At 34.4% G+C, this 22,189-nt stretch overlaps 1 protein-coding gene across 7 annotated transcripts in view; it reads left to right on the top strand.

Annotated features, from left to right (window-relative positions):
- LOC105256333 (forkhead box protein P1) overlaps positions 1–22,189 on the top strand; it is a 281,566-nt gene that overhangs the window by 174,455 nt on the left and 84,922 nt on the right. For 6 of the 7 annotated variants that reach the window (XM_011266160.3, XM_011266163.3, XM_020029092.2 and 3 more), the window contains one exon: positions 7,629–7,763. In XM_011266160.3, the coding sequence (XP_011264462.1) occupies positions 7,629–7,763 (135 nt within the window). Of the gene's footprint in view, positions 1–5,549; positions 6,133–7,628; positions 7,764–22,189 lie in introns of those variants that run through there. The other variant, XM_011266161.3, reaches the window with a different exon arrangement.

Below are 22,189 nucleotides of genomic sequence, written 5' to 3'. Positions count from 1 at the left end.
GCGAGGATGGCGGGGCGAAGGAGAAAAAGGAGCACGACCGGTCCTTCGAGAGTGGCGGCGCAAACTATTAAAAAGCGCGAGTCCGCTCAAATTCTCGCCGGCAGTAAATTACCCGAAAAAAGAAATAAGCGGGAGATTCGAGGCGCCCTCCTGGCCGCTCTCTTCTTCCTACTCGACCCCTTCGTCCTCTCGCCCCCTCGTTCCTCTTTGTCGGCGCCCAACGCCATGGATAGATCGTCGCGCCTGCTTTTCTAGGGTAAAAACCCTCACCACGGCGAGCGGTCGCGGTTCTCAGATAAAAAATTAGCCGGAGTTGCAAACGTTTCCACCTTAAATCATATATTTATCGCGACATTAATTCAACCCTTTTAGGTACCCTTTTTTCCTGGCCACTCCGCACGGAGACCGAAACGCCTCCGTCGACCGACCCCTTTCCACATTTCCCTCTTTTTCAGCGTCTCCTCTTTCATTGTCTCTCCTCTTCCAACTCGCCGCACATCCTCGTCCCTCTTTCTCGCGCCACCTACAACAGACGACAGCCCGTTACCTCGCTAATTTCTCAGATTCAAGTATTTTTATGTACCGTCGCACGGACCTGACGGGGGTAAATCCTCTCGTTTATTATTTAGTAGGGGCGAGCCAGACCCTTGATGAGTATGCGCGTGTATCCCGGGAGGACTTCAAACAGCCGTAAGCACGTGGGAAGACGCACGTTTACCTTGTCGCCCTTTCCGGTTTGATGGGGATATATGAGCTCTCGTTATCTCTTCTTGCTTCGACTCTCGACGATTATCCTTCTTTACGGCTGAATAGGCTGTCTGTACCTACGTATGTCTTTGTACTGCTTTGCGATGCTCGATAACGAGTATATAAAATATCATGCTTTATTTGACCTCATTTATTGTATCGGATGATATGCAAATTATCGATATAATATAAAATTAAATCGTTTTAATTAATTAGTTAGAGTAAAATAATGTTTTTAGAGTAAAATAATGATAACCAAGGAGATGAGAATATTATTCAAATTGTGCATATTCAAAAGCTAAACGATCCAGTCACTTCAAGTATCATATATTCCACAGCTGATTAGAGAACGAGACAAAATTCAAATAATACTTGACAATTAATTTATTAACTATTTCATATATATAATACTAACAATATAATTACTTTTTTTATAAATATCTATTTCTTAATTAATTTTTATATATAAAAAAATTCTTATAGCTTCAAAAATTGTGAATTTTAATATGCAAAATATATTTTATGTAATTATATTTATAATATAAAATTTGTTATTTATTAAGAGTTTCTTTTCTAGCATAATTATAAATTAAATTCTTTTAGAATAATTTTTCAGACCTCAATCTTCTAGACTTTGGAGTTCAAAGAATTCACTAATTGTCAATTTCAAAAATATATTTTATGTAATTATATTTATAATGTAAAATTTTTTTTATTTATTAAGAGTTTCTTTTCTAGCATAATTATAAATTAAATTCTTTTAGAATAATTTTTCAGACCTCAATCTTTTACACTTTGGAGTTCAGAGAATTCACAAATTGTCAATCTCAAAAATATATTTTATATAATTTTATTTATAATTTAAAATTTTTTTTATTTATTAAGAGTTTCTTTTCCAGCATAATTATAAATTAAATTCTTTTAGAATAATTCTTCCGATCTCAATCTTTTAGAGTTTTTTTCGAATTCAGAGAGTTCACTAATTGTAAGATTCACTTCACTCGTTTCCTCACATACAACATCTATATCAATCTGCCAAAATAACTACGTAAGTAATTTTTTAGCTCAGGAAGCACATATTCACACTTTTGTGCGCGCTCGAAATATGATCTGTGGCCACTCCTATGAACCAATGGCGCAAGCAGGCCCCCCCAAAATTCCCGGGTGCATTATCTACATTGAAATAGGAAGCGAGACCTACCCCGGGACCCAGACCCATCGTTGTTTACTTAATAAATACATATTTAGTATATACGACGTATATAAACTGACTGAGCCGGCTGCGTCTATTTTTGCCTCCAGTCTTGTTGTCATAGGACCGACGATGGGACTTTGTTCCTCTTCACGATGCCGCTATAGGGCATCTAGATTCTCGACAATAGATGACTACAATCTTGAATCGCTTCAAATATTTTTAACAGTTGATATTGCTAATCTAATACAATCGCTCGCAGTTTCCTTGGAAATGCTCGTAGGAAAAGACGCGGCAACATTTTCGTTGTTATAAGCTTTTATAGTCCGCTTAATAAGAACTTTATGCACCAAGGCGTGTAATTCCGGTTATATTCGTTTGCGTGCAGTTAACCTCCATCTAGCGTTTTGCAGAATTTATTTTTATATATTCCGCGGTCTCCCTAAAACCGCACGCACAAAATGTGCGAGTTGAAGGTATGAAGCACCGCTGCGGAAAATGCGGTGAAAATTTCGCGTTACGCCGAGCACCGGATTTTCCCGGGAATTTATGCAGGTTAGTCGTCTCCCGACTTCGACTTCGGAGTTTTATGTTATTTATTCAAGTACTCGGTGAAATAGGTTTGTATTAAATTTTTCAGCGAAATATTGACGAGTTCGAGAAAAAACATCTCAAAACGTTCAATATATTTTTCAGAAAATTCAAGCGGTTCTTAATAATACTTGTATGTATATACACTGAGAAAAATCGTTTGATTGTACCAATAAGACGTATATGATTGAAAGCATTTTGATAAAATCAAACAAGAATTTCTAGTTATCATGATAAGACTCGATTTTTTATAACTAGAACGTTTAATAGATTTTACTATAAGGATTTGGTTAGTATTTTCTGGTTAGATCTATAAAATTTCTTGTTACATTAATTTCTTTGCTTGCCGCTAAGCGGCGAGCCACTCTTAACTTAACTCGTATTCAATATTTGTCATAAAATGTATATAAAGAACTAATATTAACATTAAATCCAAAGTATATTTTTTTCTCTTACGAGTAGTAGTGCCAAAAAGAGGATGCTAGCTGTCTGATTGTGTGTGTTTGAGTTACATCACTGTTTATCAGTTTAATTTCTAACAAACTGAATTTAAAATAATTTATTCGATAATCTGGATTGAATTTATCCAATAATCTTGTTGGAATTCAGAATATTAAACAGACTTTTGAGATTAGATGGAAAAAATTTTAAGCGACTTAGTGCTGGCGAGTTTAGTATTATTAACCAGAAAATTTGGTAAATTTAACAGGAAGAAATTAATCAGATTCATCTGGTAATTCCTACAAGAATTCTCGTTCGTCCATTTCCCAACAGACATACTGGTTGAATCTACCAGAATTCTAATTAATGCAATCAGATTTTTTTCTCAGTGCATAAATTAAATTATACATGCTTTTTGCTTTTTCTTTGTGTGTAAATTTTTAACAAATTATTCTAAGATTTCTTCCAAAACTAATTAATAATTTGATACTCTATCAGATTCTTCTCATTTATATATAATATATACCGCCATACCATTTATATATAATATATTTATTATCATATAAATTGCTTATGTTTTATTTGCAATTATTTTTCTTATTTATCAGATGCATCTGATTCCATTTAACGTTTATTCACAATCGAAAGTTTGGATAAACATTTTTCCATACATCTTACGTCAACTTTAAAGAACAGGGGTTGTCATAATTTAATTGAAGGTTTATTCTCCCTACAATACTACCATGTCATTGTATAGTGACAAGTTCGTCCGAAACGAGGGTACATGATATAATAATTCGAAAGTACGCGTTTTCGTCTTGAACTTCTCCACGGGACAAGTATAGTGCAATACAGTATATCGCTCTATATCGTATAATTGTCGAGGAGCTGAGAAGCGCGAGTGAAAGGAATATTTAAGGACACATCATGTTTCGAGGAACATTTTGTCCCCCATTTCCGGCTCGCTTGTACAAACTCGAGCCGGTGGTTCAGGTTGCGTCAGGCAACACGTGTGTACACGCGTATTTATCGCTCATATGTACCGCCTCTCACGCGTATATATACTTAGCTAACCAAAGAATATAGAGAATTTCCATACTTGCACCGTCCACTTCGTTTCTTTTCGCGAAACGCGGATTCAAGTCGAGAAATGCTTATCCTAAAGTGCACATTAAGAGATTGTTCTTCAAAGATGCATAATTTGTCGGTGCCATCTATTAAAGAGTGTATTATTAATAACCTATCTTTATGGTAGTTTGTATAATTTATGACTCAGATTGAATTATATTGAAGAACATGCATTTAACGTGCAGCAAAAAGCATCAGATTTTACGCAAAGCGATGAAAGATGTGTGATTTTGAAAAGAGAAAAGTTTCAACGCCTCTACTTGATAGATATTTATTCATAAAGTGAATTTATTTTGATGTCTTGATGTCGTTATAAGACGTGAGTTATAAACATGGCAGAGAATTACAGACGAAAATATGTAAACATCTTGAATGAAATGGAAACATAATTCTATTAATGATTGAAATGAATGGAAATTTTCGTAAAACTTTTGTACAAGTTAATGCACGAACAAAGAACTTCAAAATTCTTCGTACATTTCATATATTTAAAGGCTCATCCAAAGTAAACAATTAGTAAATTATCATATTAAAAATAACTAAAATGTGTAATTTAATCAATTTTACAAAATTTCTATTTACTCAACTTTTTAAAATTTCTTTGTAAAAAAAAAAAATAGAAAAAAAAAGATTTTAATCGTCGAAACAAATTCCTTTTTTAAATCTTGATAGTAAAAATGGCATGCGAATTGATTGAAAATTTGCATCCAGGAAAGCTTGGGGGGGGAAGATCTTACATTTTTCCTCGTACAAACCGTTTCCAATTAATCGACAGTGGAACTTTGGCACATAAACTGGTCCCGAATAATCATAGCCATTCTCACAACACGTTCGCCAGAAATATTCGAAAAAAACGCACTTCGGCCGTCGCTTCCTTCTTCTATGATCCGTAAAGGCATTTCACAAAAAAAGAACCCCAAAGAGATCTCTCAGGCTCTCGCAACCCACCGACTTCGGCGACAGTGTGTGACGAGTCGGCGATGTGTGATGCGCGAGCATAAAGAGGAACAGAGAGAGAGAGAGGGAGAGAGAGAGAGAGAGAGGAGAGAGAGAGAGAGAGAGAGAGAGAGAAGAAGGAAGGAGAGAAAAAAAGGATATAGTCGGAGAGGAGGAAAGAGAAGGAGAAACGAACATATGGTAAGGCGAGTCAGGCCACGATGTGCCGCGTATGATGTAGTGGTTTGCTTGGCGGCAGTGGGGTCAGGGACGCGGCGAAGGGTGGGTGTCTAAGCGGGACGAGGGGAGGAAGTCTTTGGACGCGCCGCGTAGAGGGAGTGCGGGAGTACGAGGAGGGGGATGGGGGACGCGGAGGAGAAGAAGGTAGGGTACACACATTGAGCGAGCGGAGGACTGCGGCAGCGGGGGGGTCGAGGGGGGAGGGGAGAAACTGAAAGCAGGCCTGTTGGTTGGTTTCAACTATATTTGTTTATATTTACACAATAAGCAACAGCCGGTCGGGCTGCTTGGTATGCCTGTGCCGCTTTTAGTGTTTAGTCCTCGCTCTACTCGGTCGGCGCGCTAACGTTGCCTTTCGTCTTCTTCTTTGCACGAATCCGCTCTCTCTCTTTCTCTCCTCCTTCGTATCTTTCCCCCTTTTTTTTTTTTCGTTATCTTTTCACCGTCGCCGTCGTTGCGCTCCATTTGTCGGGGGTGCGTTTTCGCGTCTCACCCCTCTTCTCCTTTTCCGTCGCGAGTGACTCTAGGTTTCGCGAAGGAGGAGGTTCAAAGTGCCGCTTTCTGGATGCAGTGCGCGAACCGTGTGTGAGATCGGTGTTTTTGTGACAATCAGGGAGATTCCGACTTCCGCCGCCGTTTTCCGAGTGGTACGTACCGGATGTTTACGGTGGACGTAAGCGCGAGTGTCGGGACCGGAAATGCCGTTCGACGCGTGAAGTTTCGGAGTTAGTGTCCCCGGAGTAGTGCTTTCGATGCCGGAAACGGCACATCGTGGCCTGTCTTATCTTCCTTTCGTCGGAAAGTGTATTGTTAACGTCCATGGACTGCAACGCGACCGCCAGCGGATCGAGGCAGATGTAAGGAATTTTGATTGAATCTTCGCGCCATGCGTACATTAATTAAGAATTAATTAAGCGATCGTCTCGGATGACTTTAGGCGTATCATATTAGTCATGAATCTGTCGTCGCGAATAATCAATGTTGTGAATAGGTATTAATTATGCGATGCTTGATTATGTGTTTTTTTTTCCTAGGAGATGCCTTAAACGTATCTTTTCTAGCTACATAATTCGAGATAAGCGACCGATGTTTAATTAACGGTTTGCATATCGCGTGTAATTATTCCTTTCTGAGGAAAAAATTGATTTTTTCCGATTTAGCCCGGTGTGAGATTCACGAGGGAATATTGCATGACTAGTTTTTTTTGTTTGGATAATTAATATGTTAATAATGATTTTTTGACTCCCCCCTATTTTGCATATATGCGAAAGTAATAGAATAATTCATAAGACATTTTCATTTATTTCTCATGCTTTAATGAAAATGTAATTTCTACTTGAGCTTCTAATTAATTACGCATTTTTAAAATATTACACAATTTATATCTGAAATTCTCATCAATATGTGCATATGCTTTATGTATTTTTTTTTCACTTCTTGATATTACGATGGATTTTACGAATTATTTACACGTAGCTAAACCATCGTATGATGCGTACTCCGAAATATTTACGATAACCTTGTAGGCATTGTGTATTATACACTGCTTATGATGGAAAGCAGAGTCTTAGCATGAATTTAGCGGAATCTTAGCACGATGTGTTACGTATTTCCGGGAAAGTATATATTATTAGCTTTCCGCAACCGTGAAACATTGTTTCTCTTGCGTCGAGTGGGTGGAATCACGTGCGTCAGACTTCGATCTAAAACCGTGGCTCTCGTGAGGGCAATGTCGGATAAGAGCGCATGTTTCAAGATCTCATCACGATTACCGCTCTCTGAGATCATGATCGAATATTCCCAAAATATATGTATATTTCACACCAAACACAAAGTTATTTGTGTACACGCGCGGCTTTCTAATAAATATTTCTGATACACTCCAATAAATATTTCTGATACACTCTTTCTTTCTATTTTTCTAGTCTTTACATGATAGAAATTGTGTGGCTGTAAAAAATTATATACATAGATAATTATACTACAGTTAATAAATTACTCTTAAAAGATTGATTGAAATAAAAGAGTGAAGAAAAATATTATATGATTATATAATGCAGATTTTATTTTTTCAAAAAATTTGTTCCATTAAAATTTAAATAAATATCAAAATAATGTGCGATAAGGAAATTTGATAAATATAACGTGCAATTTTTATTTGATAGAAACACGAATTATATACGATACTGCAGATATTAACCATTAATGTGTATATAATATTGAAATAAAAATATTTTAATATTATATCAAATAGCAGAAAAATACTTAACAACGTTCTTCTAAAAGTGCGTGCCGTTTATAATCAAGTTCTGTGCACGAGAGAATACTGACGTAACGATGATCGTGATTTCAGGACGATGGCATAATGGATCATGACACAGACGGAGACGGCGCGATCAACTTGTCAACGTCACAGCGACCCTCCGCCGCCACTACCCCTAATGGTGATACTCCCACTTACGGCCAAGATCAACAAGACAACGATCAGGTAAGGAATTAATCTCGGGGAACAACCTTGAGTTATTACCGCATGCAATATTTATTTTTTATCGCCTTTCTGACGCGTCTCGGACGTGAAGCCGATGATGATGGACGAATCCTCTTAGTCCAAAGTTAACATGACATCACGCGATGAAATCACATGTGCTAATCATTAGAAGCTGTATTATGAATCTGTTTTTGTTTGTTTAGATTAATTTTATATAAGTAATAGTTGAATATGTGAGATAAAATTACATTGCAATGAAATATGATTAATAATTAAATATAATAATGAGACACAAATATGGAAGGATGAAGATATGAAAACAAATATCTCGCAACGTGATTTATATCTAATCGAATTTAATCTAAACATTGAAACGGATCAATATAACAACGCAAGCATTGTTGGAACGTTGTTCTAGAAAAAGTGTTATATTTTGAAAATATATAGCGAAAAAATATTTGTGAAGAAATATTTGCTCGCCATGGGATTTATACGAATAGCAGTCGTATTTAGTACATGATTAGACTGAATTTGTACTAATTCAAACGGTGAAACACTCGCTTTTATCAAATGGTGACGAAATATGATAACATTGATTCACATAATGTCGCTAAATATAGTCGCAGCTGTTTATACGCGATAAGGTTTAAGACGTTAATCCGCGCCAACAATGTAGCATCGTAACATTTTTTTTCGTTAGCCGCATTTGCCGCCAACATGTATCATATGATGCGCGCTATCAAACGAAGACCAAGAGAAATGTTCGTTATTATTTTTTTTTATAATCTGACTCCGATATATTGATAATTAATGTTGATTTTGTGGAAAAACTATCAAAACTAAAACTATCAAATATGATATTATTTATTTGTTTCACTGATTTATATTATTATATTATATGATTTATATTGATTTATATTATTATTATTGATTTGATGTATTGCAATATTTCGACATACATTAGTGTAACAAATGTAAATTGAATCAACGAGAATGATTGATGGACATCAAGGTGTATAACTAATGTTGATATAAGATGTAGATGTATTGCAAATATTATTTTGAAAGAGATTTTTAATTCGATATTATTTTTCATAACTTTTTTAATAAAACAAACATATTTTCAGATATGTATTTATGCATATTATATTATTTAAAAAAAATTGTGTAAGATAAATAATTAGAAATAAATTTTAAACATATTCCACACACACATTATATACATAAAAAAGAGAAACATCTTTTGATTCTCTTATTTAAATTTATAATTGTATAAAACAAATGCAAAATTTAAGGGATTAAATGGTAGAAGAATATTCCTAATATAACGAGAATCTCACGGAAAACATTTGCAACAAGTTGAAGGAAGACAGCTGCGAATCTTAGAGCTATAACTATAATCCGATCATCTTGAATGATCATCAAGGAAGAGCGGGGCCAATAAAACGAAACAGTAGCTCTTGCTTCCTTTCGCGCCCATTTCGTGCTTTTTCACGCGTTCGGTTCAAATCGAAAATGGAATTGAACGGTCTTCCGCATCCTGTATCGCGACCTGAGGACGAAGGAGTAAACCGATAACGCCCTTTCGGAGCTTTAGTCCTGGGATCACGGAGTTTCTCAGCGATAAGCCAGTACCGGGCGCGACACTTCGACATTTGACACCCGGCTGCCATAAAATCGGGCCCCCTGATTTCAAATTCAATTCAAAATCTCGCACTCGTGAGTGAACGCAATATACCTCTCCGGCAAGTGGCGGTGGTGGAAACAAATGTTTTATGGCTCTTAAAGCGGCCTTTTTCAACGGTCTCGTTTCCGTAAAAAGGTATAATATGGTTCACGATGTATGTGCGTCTAGTATATTAGTTGTGGTACTCTATACATATATGTATTTCAGTTCAATATACTGAAAATTGCTTTTTTTTCATCCGTAAATTTTAAACAGAGCCAAATTTCTCAGTTCACAAAAATGCAACAAGTCCGTCGGTTCTAGATAAGATATTAAAAGAGTTATGTAACCCGCATATTATCTTTTTATCGCCACGAATATAATTTTTTCCATCTGTTCTAATTCTTGTTCCTACATATACGAATCTTTTGTTATATACATATATCTTGAAGAGCAAAAGGCAATTCTTATATGCATCCGACGTTGGACGAGATAATTAATAATAAATGGATAAGCAGGTTTAATATCAAGGGACACGCGTAACACGAAACCGTTCATCGAGTTTTATTTTCGGTTTTCCTATTCCTGATGACCCAAGGAGTATAATCGTGTTTCCCCATCCGAAGGATCGACTATCGAGCTAATATTAAAATGCATGTACCGTATTAATCTTGCCGAGTTTAGCTGAGATATATCAAAATGAATACAGGTCGTGATATTTTATTACACGTCCAGGTCACGCCGAAAGAGTATTATCGTTGTTGAGAGATTCTGAATTTATAATATCATATTGAGAACAATATAAATTATGAATTATTTTTTATGAAATTTATGACAATCGATTTTTTTTTATTCTTTATCTTCGACTGTTTTAATTTTAGAGAATGACTTTAATTTTTATGCAAGTTGCTAGATAAATTTAATTTTCTGTTATATGATTAATATTACGTATTTATAATATAAATAATAATAATATATTTTTTCTCAATTATATATGTATATTTATTCTCTAATAATTTATTTAAAATTATTTTTTTAATCCATTGTTCTCTCTCTTTCTCTGGCTCTCTCTCCTTTTTTCTTTTAATATAAAAGTAGATTAGAGAATATTTATCAACATTTGAACTTGGACGCTTATTTTAATTGCAATTTTAAATGAAAATTTCATTACTAGTTTATTGCTCACCAAAGATTTAAAAAAAAGTAGCTTCAAAAAATGAGGTGTCTTTTCATTGTCTTATACACGAATAACGATCCTGTAACTTAAAGCACGTAAAATTATCAATTATATCTTGCCAAATGTCAATACATCTTCTTGTAACAAAGTCACGAACATATCAGAACTATGGCAAGGCACGTAGACACCTCGACACTTTGTACTTCACCCTTGCCTGCCGATCCTTAACCGCAGTAGAACGACACTGTCCCTCGCGATGTCTTAGGCCACCGTCGGCGTCACTTCAAACCCTCGCAGCAGCCTCTTGACTCTCAAGAACCCCTTAAATTATAAACAGTGTCAGGCAACACCGCGGCACTTCGATCGCGGCTGGCTTAAACCACGCAAACTTGACTACTCGTACCGGAACAACTTTGTCGGAATACGATAATGTACTGTGCGGGTATTTTATGTGTGTGTGTGTGTGTCCATTTTCGTAGATGAAAATTTATTTTGAGAAACTAGTATTTCAGATAGATTCAGACTTAATTATATGTGATATCATTTGATGTTTGACGGATTTTCTACTTTTGTTTTCTATTTTTTTTTCTATTCGATACATTTTTGAATTTATAATTTTTGTATCGTAATTTTTAACCATATTTTTTTTTAATCGTGATTTTTATTTTCACAAATGTTTTGAAATGTTAGGCAAAATTTATAGACCATATAGATGTTTTCATATTGTTCTATAATAATGTAATAAACACATAAAAATTCTGAACAATGTTTATGTTTGTAAATCTAAATTTTGAACTGATTGATTTTGTAACAAATGCATTGGAAACAATTTTATAAAATATTGTTAATTATAAAGAAAGAGAAAAATTTATATGCTAGGAACAAGAATTTTTTTATGAATAAAAATTCTAGTTACTGATGTAATGAGTCTAGCTCGATATTATATAAAATTTTAACTTTTGCTTAAACTTTACGACTAATAAGTTAACTACAGAATCACTTTAAAGTTCTGTATGGAGATTGCAAATAATTGACTCAACGGGACAATTGTCGACATTAACCTAATCTACACTATTCGGAAAGCCAGCGAGATTCTACGAAGTTACGAAGTCTATCAAGATTGCTTCAAATGTGACACAATGGAAGTGAGGAAATCGCGGTCGAATCGTAGGACGGTCAGCAAAAGTCAATGGTTACCCAAAACTCGATCCCAAAACGATCAAGAGAACTTCATAAAGTCGTAAGATCCCGGAGTTCGTTGATATTCGATTCAATTGACACCTCCTTCTCTCTTCCTCTGCATTTAAAATAAAAATAAGACTGAAAAAAATCATTGAAAGACATTCGCATTGCAAAATTTTTTTATTGAACATTTCCAAAAATATTTTAGTATAAATATAAATATAAAAATAATATAAATAGATGCAAATATAAATAGATGCAAATATATAATCTGAGTTATTATAATCAATCAATGATATTTTACTTGGTAGCATATTTTCCAAATGACAAACATTAAATTATGATAGTTATGAGTCTCCTTGTTTCCCCATAAACGTGATTTTTTTATATTTGTTTGTCAACAGCCTAGCCTGTATATAATATAATAATATTAATTAAGTAATATTTTTAGAAGGATTCTATATTATTTTATACTCTTATGAATTATGAAAATTATTCTATTTTAAAATAATTCTTTATTTAAAAATATAATATCCCAATAAAATTCAATATCCATATATGATGCTATTATTGTAAATAAAAAAAATTACGTTATATTTTTTGAGAGAATACATACACGCACACACAAAAGAAATAATATAGAATGCTTCCAAAAAATATGCTATGTACATGCCAGCTTGCCGATAAACGAATCTTTATTTATACAAGCAATGGCTGAGCAGATGTACGGTCGCACGTGTAATTCTAATGCGCGTGCGGCTTCTTTACAATCTATGTTCATGCATGCGCGCATGTTCAGAATTTCCAGTTTCGTAATTTCATTTTTCCACCGTTTATTATTTTTACGCATTATTATTTACCCGCTAGTGAACGACATTATTTACACGTAGAATGATGTATGCTGTTTATCTGGCACAATATTACATAACATGCACATTAAATGAATTATAAAAATTGGCTTGCTTTAAAAAATAATTTTTTTTTATTTAAAGATAAAAAATTTCGCATTTCGCGCTATATCATCGTAAATAAAAAAATTGCGTTACATCTTTTGAGAATAAGTTAACGTGATATTTATAATCGATGTATGACATTTATCTTTCCCTCGCACGTCACAAAACTTTATCCTTCACCTTTCTCGCAAAAATTCTACCAATTACTTCGAGAATGCTTATTACTGTGTGATTTCTGTTCGCTCGTGCATTCAGTAATTTATCGTCGCATGAACGGTATTTCAAGATTAAACAAACTTTCGCCGTGAATGACGTCGATATTTCATTAGACTCCGTTTATCTCCGGTTAATATCCAAACGCTCGGAGAATCCAAAGGGAGTATCGGCGAGTTCCTTTAAATGCAAAAGGGGTTGCGAGGACGAGCGCGAAGGACGAATGAACAACAGGGAAGGGCGAAAACGAGGATTAAAAAAAGGACAGAATAGTGTGAGAGAGGAAGAAGAAGAAACGCGCGGGCATCGATGAAAGACAAGCGAGTTCTCACCTCCCACTCCAGTTTTATGGATCGCAAATTGCGGATAGGCTGTCCTTCCCAATCAAGCAGCTTGGCACCCCCCTCGCCAATTCTTCTTTCCCGGCTTTTCCCTCGTACCATTTCTCTGCCTCCTTCCTTGCTTCTGCCCGTGAGCGACTCGCATCCTCTCTTCTCCCGGCGAAGCCGTAACTTTTACGTAACACGCTTCGCTATGAATATCGATGCCGGTGGAGTTAAGGAGAGCTCGCTTTTCTGTAATTGAAAGAATTTTTGTCGTGCTGAGCCAGCTGGCCGGGGCATAAAAGGTCTCGGATCGGAGCACTCCGTAGCTCATTGCGCGCTGAAGAACTCCGCGGTACGACGTGAGCGACGAGGATTTTAATAAATTACCGAAACGGGTGGATTTGGGTGGCCTTTATTCTTCTTTCGGGACCTTGCATCGCCGGGGATGGAAATTCCTTCCCGAGAGTAGCGATCTGGTTTGCTTCTGGTTTGATTAGGCTCGTTTGCGCCGGGTGCTGCTGGAAGCTCTCGAAGTAGGAATTGTTTCGCCCCCCGGGTTTACTTTGCTAAAGTATGTACGTCAACGTGAATTAGTTTGAAAAAAACAATTAATAATGTTTATTAGAAAGAAAGATTATTGACGATATATTTTTATTATATAATATTTTTAATATATCTTTTAATAATTCAAAATGTAATTTTATTTTAGTATGATTTTATTCTAGTCTTTTAATATGCAATTTTTTATGGATATTTTATCCCTTTATATCGAATTTTTTAATGAAAAGATAAATTTAAAAAATACTCGTGGTATAAATAATGTGGAATATATGTGGTCTTAATAAAGCTATGATATTTGTATGCTATGTTGCGATTGTCAAATGATTTATGTCACATAAAAAATAATATTTATAGCACATATTAGACAGAGATAAAAGTTATGACAGTTATAACAATTTTGTAAATTTAACTATGTTTTTTCCTCGATTATTCTCTAAGGAACTTTTGTTACGAAATGTTATTCGTAGAAGTCATGATTATATTTATTGCGCTTGTTATTTCTTAAAGTGGAAAGTTACTATTAAGATAATGAAAATTATTATAGTTTGCTCCATATGTCTAATGAGCATGACTAATGATCGGTAAGAGGAAACTTGCACGATATAATATTTTTGTGATCGCTTCGCTGGATAAGTTGTTTTATTGTACTAAATTTGTTTCGGTCACAAAATATTTTGATACCAATAGTTATATATCACGTAAATGTTTTATAACCGCACAAAAATCATCAGAATTATAAATTATTATGTTTTCAAAAATCGTGAGTAAAGAAAAATTTAAGTTTATGTACGAACACAATAAAAAGACAGCGTAATTTAAAAAAGAGAAATCCGAAGGGAAACAGAAAAAAATAGGACGGTATCTTTAATATAGATAATTAATTAATAATATAGATTTTTGATAATGAAAATATAAATATAAATATTATTATATAGATTATAATATTTATGTTGCATAATATTGTATCAATTTTGCTTCTGCATTAAACAAAGTTAAGCAATAAAATTATTACTGCAATATTGCACTTTAATATTGCAATAATGCAATGAAACATAATAAATTGAAAATAAACTTAGATATATACTTAATTATGGGATCTTTCTCTCTCTCTCTTTCTCTCTCTCTCTCTCTCTCTCTCTCTCTCTCTCTCTCTCTCTCTTTTACTTGATTTTAATTTATTTTAATTTCCCGAAGTGATGGTTGATAATCAAACTTAAGAACACAACGTTCGACACATGATAGTAGTGGTGAGGTCGAGCGGAATTCGATGGCAAGACAGAAGTCAGAAACTCGAAAGCGATGCGGTACAGCGCGACGTCTCGTATAGTTCTCCAAGAGTCTCGGTTTTATCTGCATTATTAACCGGTCGAAACCTCACGGCTGTGTACTTAAATCCAATCTAGAAATCCCACCCTTCCAGTCTCCCACTTTGCTAACCTCGAAGAGAGCGAAGGTCGACGGAGACTGGCAAGGGCGATTACCCTCCATTATTCACACGCTCGGTTCGTACCGTTGAGTGATACCTGAGAGAAACTTGTCGAACATCCTTCTAATGTTCAGCGATACACATGGAAATACAGTACATTATCGATATCATATGTTCCATTATTTTGCTCTATTAGTATAATTCACCCTTTATTCGAAAGGTGAATCTCTCATATCTTTACTGTTTCCTATTAAATATCGATTAATGTTTTTATTTTAGCAGTTTCATCTATTATCATTATTTAATTTTAAAAATATTTTTTTCATGAGCTAATACTTTTTTTATCATCTTTGAGAAATATTTCAGTAGTCAAATATTCAATTAGTTAAAATTCTCATTCGCTGTTATTAGTATTTGTTTACTCCTTAGTGATATTATTCACATCTTTAATTAAAAATTTAAATGAATTTTATTGAGTTCAGTTGCTTCGTGATAATTATCAATTTCATGATCATACCATGTCTTACAATTATATGAATATATAAGTCAAGGCTATGGAATAAAGACATCCTTGTTTTAGCCTGTATAGGCATTTATTTAGCTGAATTAAACATTGTTTTAGAATATATTTGAAACGAATTATAATCGACGCATTTATCAAACATTATATTATTAGTGACTCATTCTTAAACTATTTGATATTGAAACATAGCGAAAACGAATATTTGTTATTTGAGTGTATCGACAATCATGGCGATGTCGACATGATTCCCACAGTTCGGACAATCAGCTTAATGTCAGTTGACAAAACTTAGGTCCCCACATGCCACCTGAAATAACTTGCGACAGCATCGCAGCCAAACATGTTCCGTCGCATTGCAACAACATCATTGGAATCACGGCAAATCTCGATGACGGTTTTTTTGCCAAGACGTTAAACACTTCACGACGATGCGCACCTGAAACAACCGGTTCCTTGTCTCTTGTAATCCATTAACCGTTGTTTCGTGATAGTTATCAACTTGATCGTGCCACATAATTATGAAGAAATGTATGGATGTATAAGACTATCGAATAAAAACATTGTTTTAGCTTTTAAAGACCTTTAATTATTTAGCTAAAGTGAATTATTTTTTCAAAAGTTTGCGATATTATAAAAAAAGCAATAAAATAATATAAAAGAGAATATATACTTAGAGAATAAAATATTTAAACAAGAATAGATTCATTAATAAAGAGATTAATATAGATCAATGATAAAAATAATGAAATAATTTAATGATTGTAATAAGCGAAAAAATACTTTACTTTTTATTTGCGCTTTTCCTGGAGAAATTATATCATCTATTTCGAGCTAATTGTAAATCAGATGTAAGGCAAGCAGGTTAAATATTGATTTTATTGATAAGAGTATTAGATTTCATAAATTAAACCGCGTAAAAGCAATTGATTATACAAAAAAAAATTAGATGAATATAGAATTCATACTGTGACACTACTTTTAATGTATATGTGATATCTTCACATCTGTTCATTTTTATCTCGGTCACCGCATGCGTTCTGTCGCTTCGCCTTATCACGCTTGTCATTGGTCACCAGTGGCGTGGGAATCGAGGAATATCCGACGCTTTTCAAGTTCCACTTTGAAGATTCTAGTTGCGACACTTTCATTCATATGTAATTTCGTTCTCCAGATTCGGTCGCTCGACTACTTCTCAAAAAAACGTCCATTCCTAAAACGGGATTGGCAGGTTTATATTCCATTGTATCTGTTTCCATAAGTGAAAAATTCGGCAATTCGATGATCATGTAAAAATCGAGTTATAAAAATTATTTCATTGTTTTAACAAGGTACAAAAAATTGAAGTAAATATTAATTTTCATGAATTTTGCAATTTTACATTTCCTGATCCTTTTTATTTTAAAACTGTCGGCTATTGCTAATAATCTTTTTTTTTATTAATTAGTATCAATGTTTTTCAATCGAACAGAGATTATTTGAAATTAACTAAGCACAATATCTATGACGAGAAAATTGTGATTTTATACATATATATTAAATCATTATGTTTTTAAATATAAGTAGTATTATTTTCAGTACAAATTTGTTTTTTATCAGGACCGAAAATATTCATTCTCGCGAAAGGCCTCCCTTCGCGTGCAGATGTATCTGTTTCCGCATACCGCAAATTAGAAGAAAGGAGTCTGAGGGAGAGAACACTCGGCCTCAGACAGTGAAACTTGATTAAAAGCACGCGCGATGATTATTTGCGGAGCCGCCGTTCATCGTTTATTTTGGAAATTGCGTCGCTTAGGAAACGCTTTCTCACGAGCGGATTGGGAATCCTTTTCATTATAATTGTACATGAAATGCTAAAGAACTCTTGGAAAATGCAGATATGATACAAATGAAAAAGAGAAGATTTTTAAGGCGTCAATTAATAACAACTGCAGAAACATGTAACTTATAGTATTTAACGACGGGGGAGAGATTTATGTAAAAGAGATTTGAAGCGATAAAATGTGCAATGCGAATCATATCGATATATCAACCTTATTAATAAAATTGGAGCAATTTTATTAACATTTTTTAATCCAAATAAAACATGTAAAAATCGAGTTATAAAAAAAGTAAGAAGCTTGTATCTTTTTTTCAACTTATGACATAACATTAATATAAAAAAAAAAACACATCTCATGTAGCTAACCAAAATTGTTAATTTACTTTTAGATTCAACGAAATTTAAACGTGTAATGAATTAAATTCAATCAATCAATTAATTAATATACTCTAAAATTCTAACAAGATTAATCTATTTTTACACGTAGGTTTATTCTGTTTATTACTTATCATTTACGTAAAATATCTTCCCACTTCTTTATATTACGAGAATTAATTATTTTAGTCAAACAATCTTGCGCGCTTGTAAGCAAAATTGGCGAAATAACCGAAAGGGAGATCCGCCAATTGAAAACGCTGTGGCACTCGTGTTAGACGCTTAAGGGATGAAGGGGTTATCGCTTCCTGCTGTAGGAACAGAGTGAGAGAGAGAGAGAGAGAGAGAGAGAGAAGGAAAGCACACGTATGCCGGAAGGGAACTGCCGTCCGCAGGAAGAAACGACAGAGTGAAGGTAAATGAAGAAAAAGGGATAGAGAAAGAGTGTCCACGAGAGTAGGATCCGCACGCGCGCGCACGAAAGAGAGAGACAGAGAGAAAGAGAAAGAGGGAGAGAGAGGGAAAGAGAGTGCGACGGAGCCGCGATGGGGTACAGTCGTGGGGGGGAGGGGGCGAAGCGTCGGCTAGAATAAACACATAGATGTTTTCTTTGTTCCTCTAAACTAAACAACCAACGAGGAATCTAAACAGAGGCCAGAACCCAAATTCAATTTGGTCGCCGCCTCCGTCTCTACCTTCAGCTGTTCTACGGACGAAAGGTATCCCTCCCCGTCTCTGCGCCCCCATCCGTCCGTTTCACCCTTATACACTTAACGCTGCGCTGCAGGACGGCACCTAATATTTACCACGCCTCTCTTATACCGGATAACCGACCTCGCACACGCACGTACGTTGGCCCTTTTAAACAATACACGTTAATGTACACTGCATATGCGGACTTCAGATAGATGGACATCACTTGATGCGAAAATAGCGTCTTCCTTTGTCCTCTAATTAAAAAGATACATTTAAGAAGTATTTAAAAAATTTTATGTACATAATTCAATTAATTATATGATTTTAATTATATGATTTTTGTTGCAATGATTTATGATTAATAACACAGGCCTGCCAGGATCAGTTACAAAAAGTAGAGTAGATGAATTTGATAGATTCTCCTTAATATGTTAAGTTTTTAAGCAATTTGTGGTTAAGTTTGTGGTTAAATAATCCAAAAATGGCTATTTCGACCAATTTTATAATTTATTATAAGGGAACTTCATTTTTTTAAATATTCTTCACAATGGCATCATACTATTCTTTATCTTTTAAATCCATTTTTGATTGCTACTGCACGTTTTTCTCGCCAAAATATACAAGTATGAAGTTGTAAGAAAATTTATGTTAAAGAAAATTTACATAGACAATATGGCAGAGCCGCCATCTTGAAATTTGAAAAGGTTTACATCTGTCAGATTCAGTTGTCGAAAAAAGTCTGTCGAAATATATATCTAATACAATTGTTACACATTTTGATAAAATTTCCTAAATTTTATACCTTTTTATTGTGATTTTGTTCGCCACATTGGATCCGCCATTTTTAATTTGAACAAATGACAAGCGGTTTTCAAAAATTTATGTTTTTATTCAAATTTTGATTCGTGATAACTTGTTTTATAACTTGTATATCTCAGCGAAAAAAATTGTGTGGCACCAATCAAAAGTGGATTTGAAAGGTGAAGACTAATACTATACGATGCCATTGGCAGAAATATTTAAAAAAATTAGGTTCCCTTATAATAAATTCATGAAATTGATCGAAATAGCCATTTTCCGATTATTTAATCACAAATTACTCAAAAATCTGAAAAATTCTGCAGTCAGATTTGTTTTTGACGTCAAAAATCTATCAGATTCATCTACTCTGCTTTTCGTAACTAACTAAATCTACAATTTCACAGGCCTGTATAATTCTTCTCAATATTTATTACCATCTATACCAATAATGACTGAGATTAATAAATTATAATTTATAAAAGTTATTTAATATGAAACAGTTAAATAAATTTCAGAGAAGATTGATAAGAAATTTATAACTGCAAGCAGGAATAAAAATTTATTGAAACGTCGACATTTCATAACAGATGTAAACTTGTGCTAATCAAATAGAATTTTTCTCTTCGATACAAACAATTGTCGAAGAAGCAATTTTCTGAGCGGAACAGTTTATCAATAATATTGTAAAATTATACAAATATTTGCCATCCGCTCTCTTTTATTACTGGGCAACGATATTCATATATGTATCGCGAGTAGGTGAGGAGGAGCCGCGTTTGCTTGCACCAAGATTGATCGGTGCAAAATCGTTCTTCTTTTTTCACTCGTCGCTATCGTGGACTATGGCCGATACTTGTACACGCCACAGGAAATCCATTCATTTCGATATTTAACCGTCGGTATGCCGTTTGTTCCGTAACCTAGCGCGATCACGTATCTGATATCAGGCGGCGCGACGACGCGGCGATACGTGCGAAAGGTAGGTACGTCAATACGTTGGACGGCAAGAAATTATAACAACGGAGCAAAAGTCTATTAGGATTTTCATTTCCTGAATAAATAAAACTCGTCGAATCGTTTAATATGCCGGGGAGGAGTTCGCACGTGCATGCGCTAATCCCTGCTTTCCTCGTCGGGGGTAGAAACGTGTATGGGTACGACGCGAATATATGTGTGTACTGCCTGTGCGTGTAACTAAGCTCGATTCACATTGAGATATGTCGATTTTGTTAGTTTTGACAGTCTTGACGTTTATAATAAAATTTTTGATAATAAATTTTGACTAAAGAAATATCATAGTTACAATGCGAAGCCACATATTTCGTTGAATATGTATTAATCATCACGATATTTCACGCGATAGCTTTTCTTATATTCGAACGATTCGATATTAATCATTTCGGGTATCCGATAATATTAATAAAACTTTGGAATTGATCTTTTTTTCATGACAATATGATTTTGCTTATATGATGCACCTCAATTTTTTTCGTCAAAATTAATTGTTTGCTAAATGTAAAGAAAATTTAATTGAATAAGATAATGACTGTACAAATTTTATTTCATTTTGAGTGCATGTTTTGATTATCAAAAATGTAATTATGATTATTTATCGTAAAGAATTTTAAATTAACATAACAAGATAAAATAATAATATGATTACTCATCAATTATTAATTATTATAATCAATTTGTCAATTTTCTTTTTCAAAATGCTTGCATTAATATACAGATTTTATTTATATCGGAAAATTATTGCTAATTGATATATAAATAATGTTGCAGAAAATTATATCAAAATCTAAAAATTAAATAAAATAGCTTATTTACGTGTACAATAGGAAATAAATATTCTAAAACAAGCAAAAGAAGAATCCTTCAGTTAAATATCAAAGATAGTGTTTAGTTTTCTTTTCACATACATGACTTTATATTTTCCATTCAGTAATCAACAAGCATAAGAGCAATGAAATGCAATCGCGTCTAAAGTTTCGTCGAGAATTTACTGCGTTCTGCGGAAATCGTGAGTTGAGAATCGAGGAAAGATCGGATGCCACATCGCGGCTACGCGAATTGTTGAAGGACAGTCTCGGCGGGAGTAACAACGGATCCAAAAAAAAGGGAAGCGAAATTAAAAAGTATCCACTCGCCGAGCGCGGGCATCGCGGAAGCAGCGTGGAGGTCCTTCTCATCCCTTGCCTCGAATAAACGCGTATATCCTCTATTCTCTCTTGTAATAATCCCTTCCGGTTAATCTGCTCCAACGTAGCCTGCAGCGAGCAGGTCCGATGAACATCGTACATACTCCCGTTCAGCTGCACGTCGGCGAAAGTACCAGCTTTCTCTGCCAGTATACACTTCACATCGCATAGGATGGACCGCGCATTCATCCTCCCACCTCTGTTCTTTCTATTTTTTTTACAAATAAATAGATACAGATGCGTGGAGCTCAAAGAACAGAAAATTAGATATTCTAGTTGAAATCATCTTTAGGAAAACAAGTCGGCATATTTTCGAAAAGGAAAGAATTCGATTTATTTCGCAGTTTACTGAATTATGAATGAAAGCAGACATGAGAAAAAAGGAGGCAAAAATAGAAAATGGAAGAAAGAACTGCACAAAGAGGTGCAGCAAATAGATAACTCTCGTGTCAGTGCCTTTCTTGTTCCATGTAAATAATGTGAAAATTACAAATGAAATATGAGAAA

This window comes from Camponotus floridanus, unplaced genomic scaffold (assembly GCF_003227725.1).
Source record: "Camponotus floridanus strain SB8 unplaced genomic scaffold, Cflo_v7.5 scaffold41, whole genome shotgun sequence".
Classification (NCBI taxonomy): domain Eukaryota; kingdom Metazoa; phylum Arthropoda; class Insecta; order Hymenoptera; family Formicidae; genus Camponotus; species Camponotus floridanus.
This window is presented reverse-complemented; position numbering and strand designations above follow the sequence as displayed.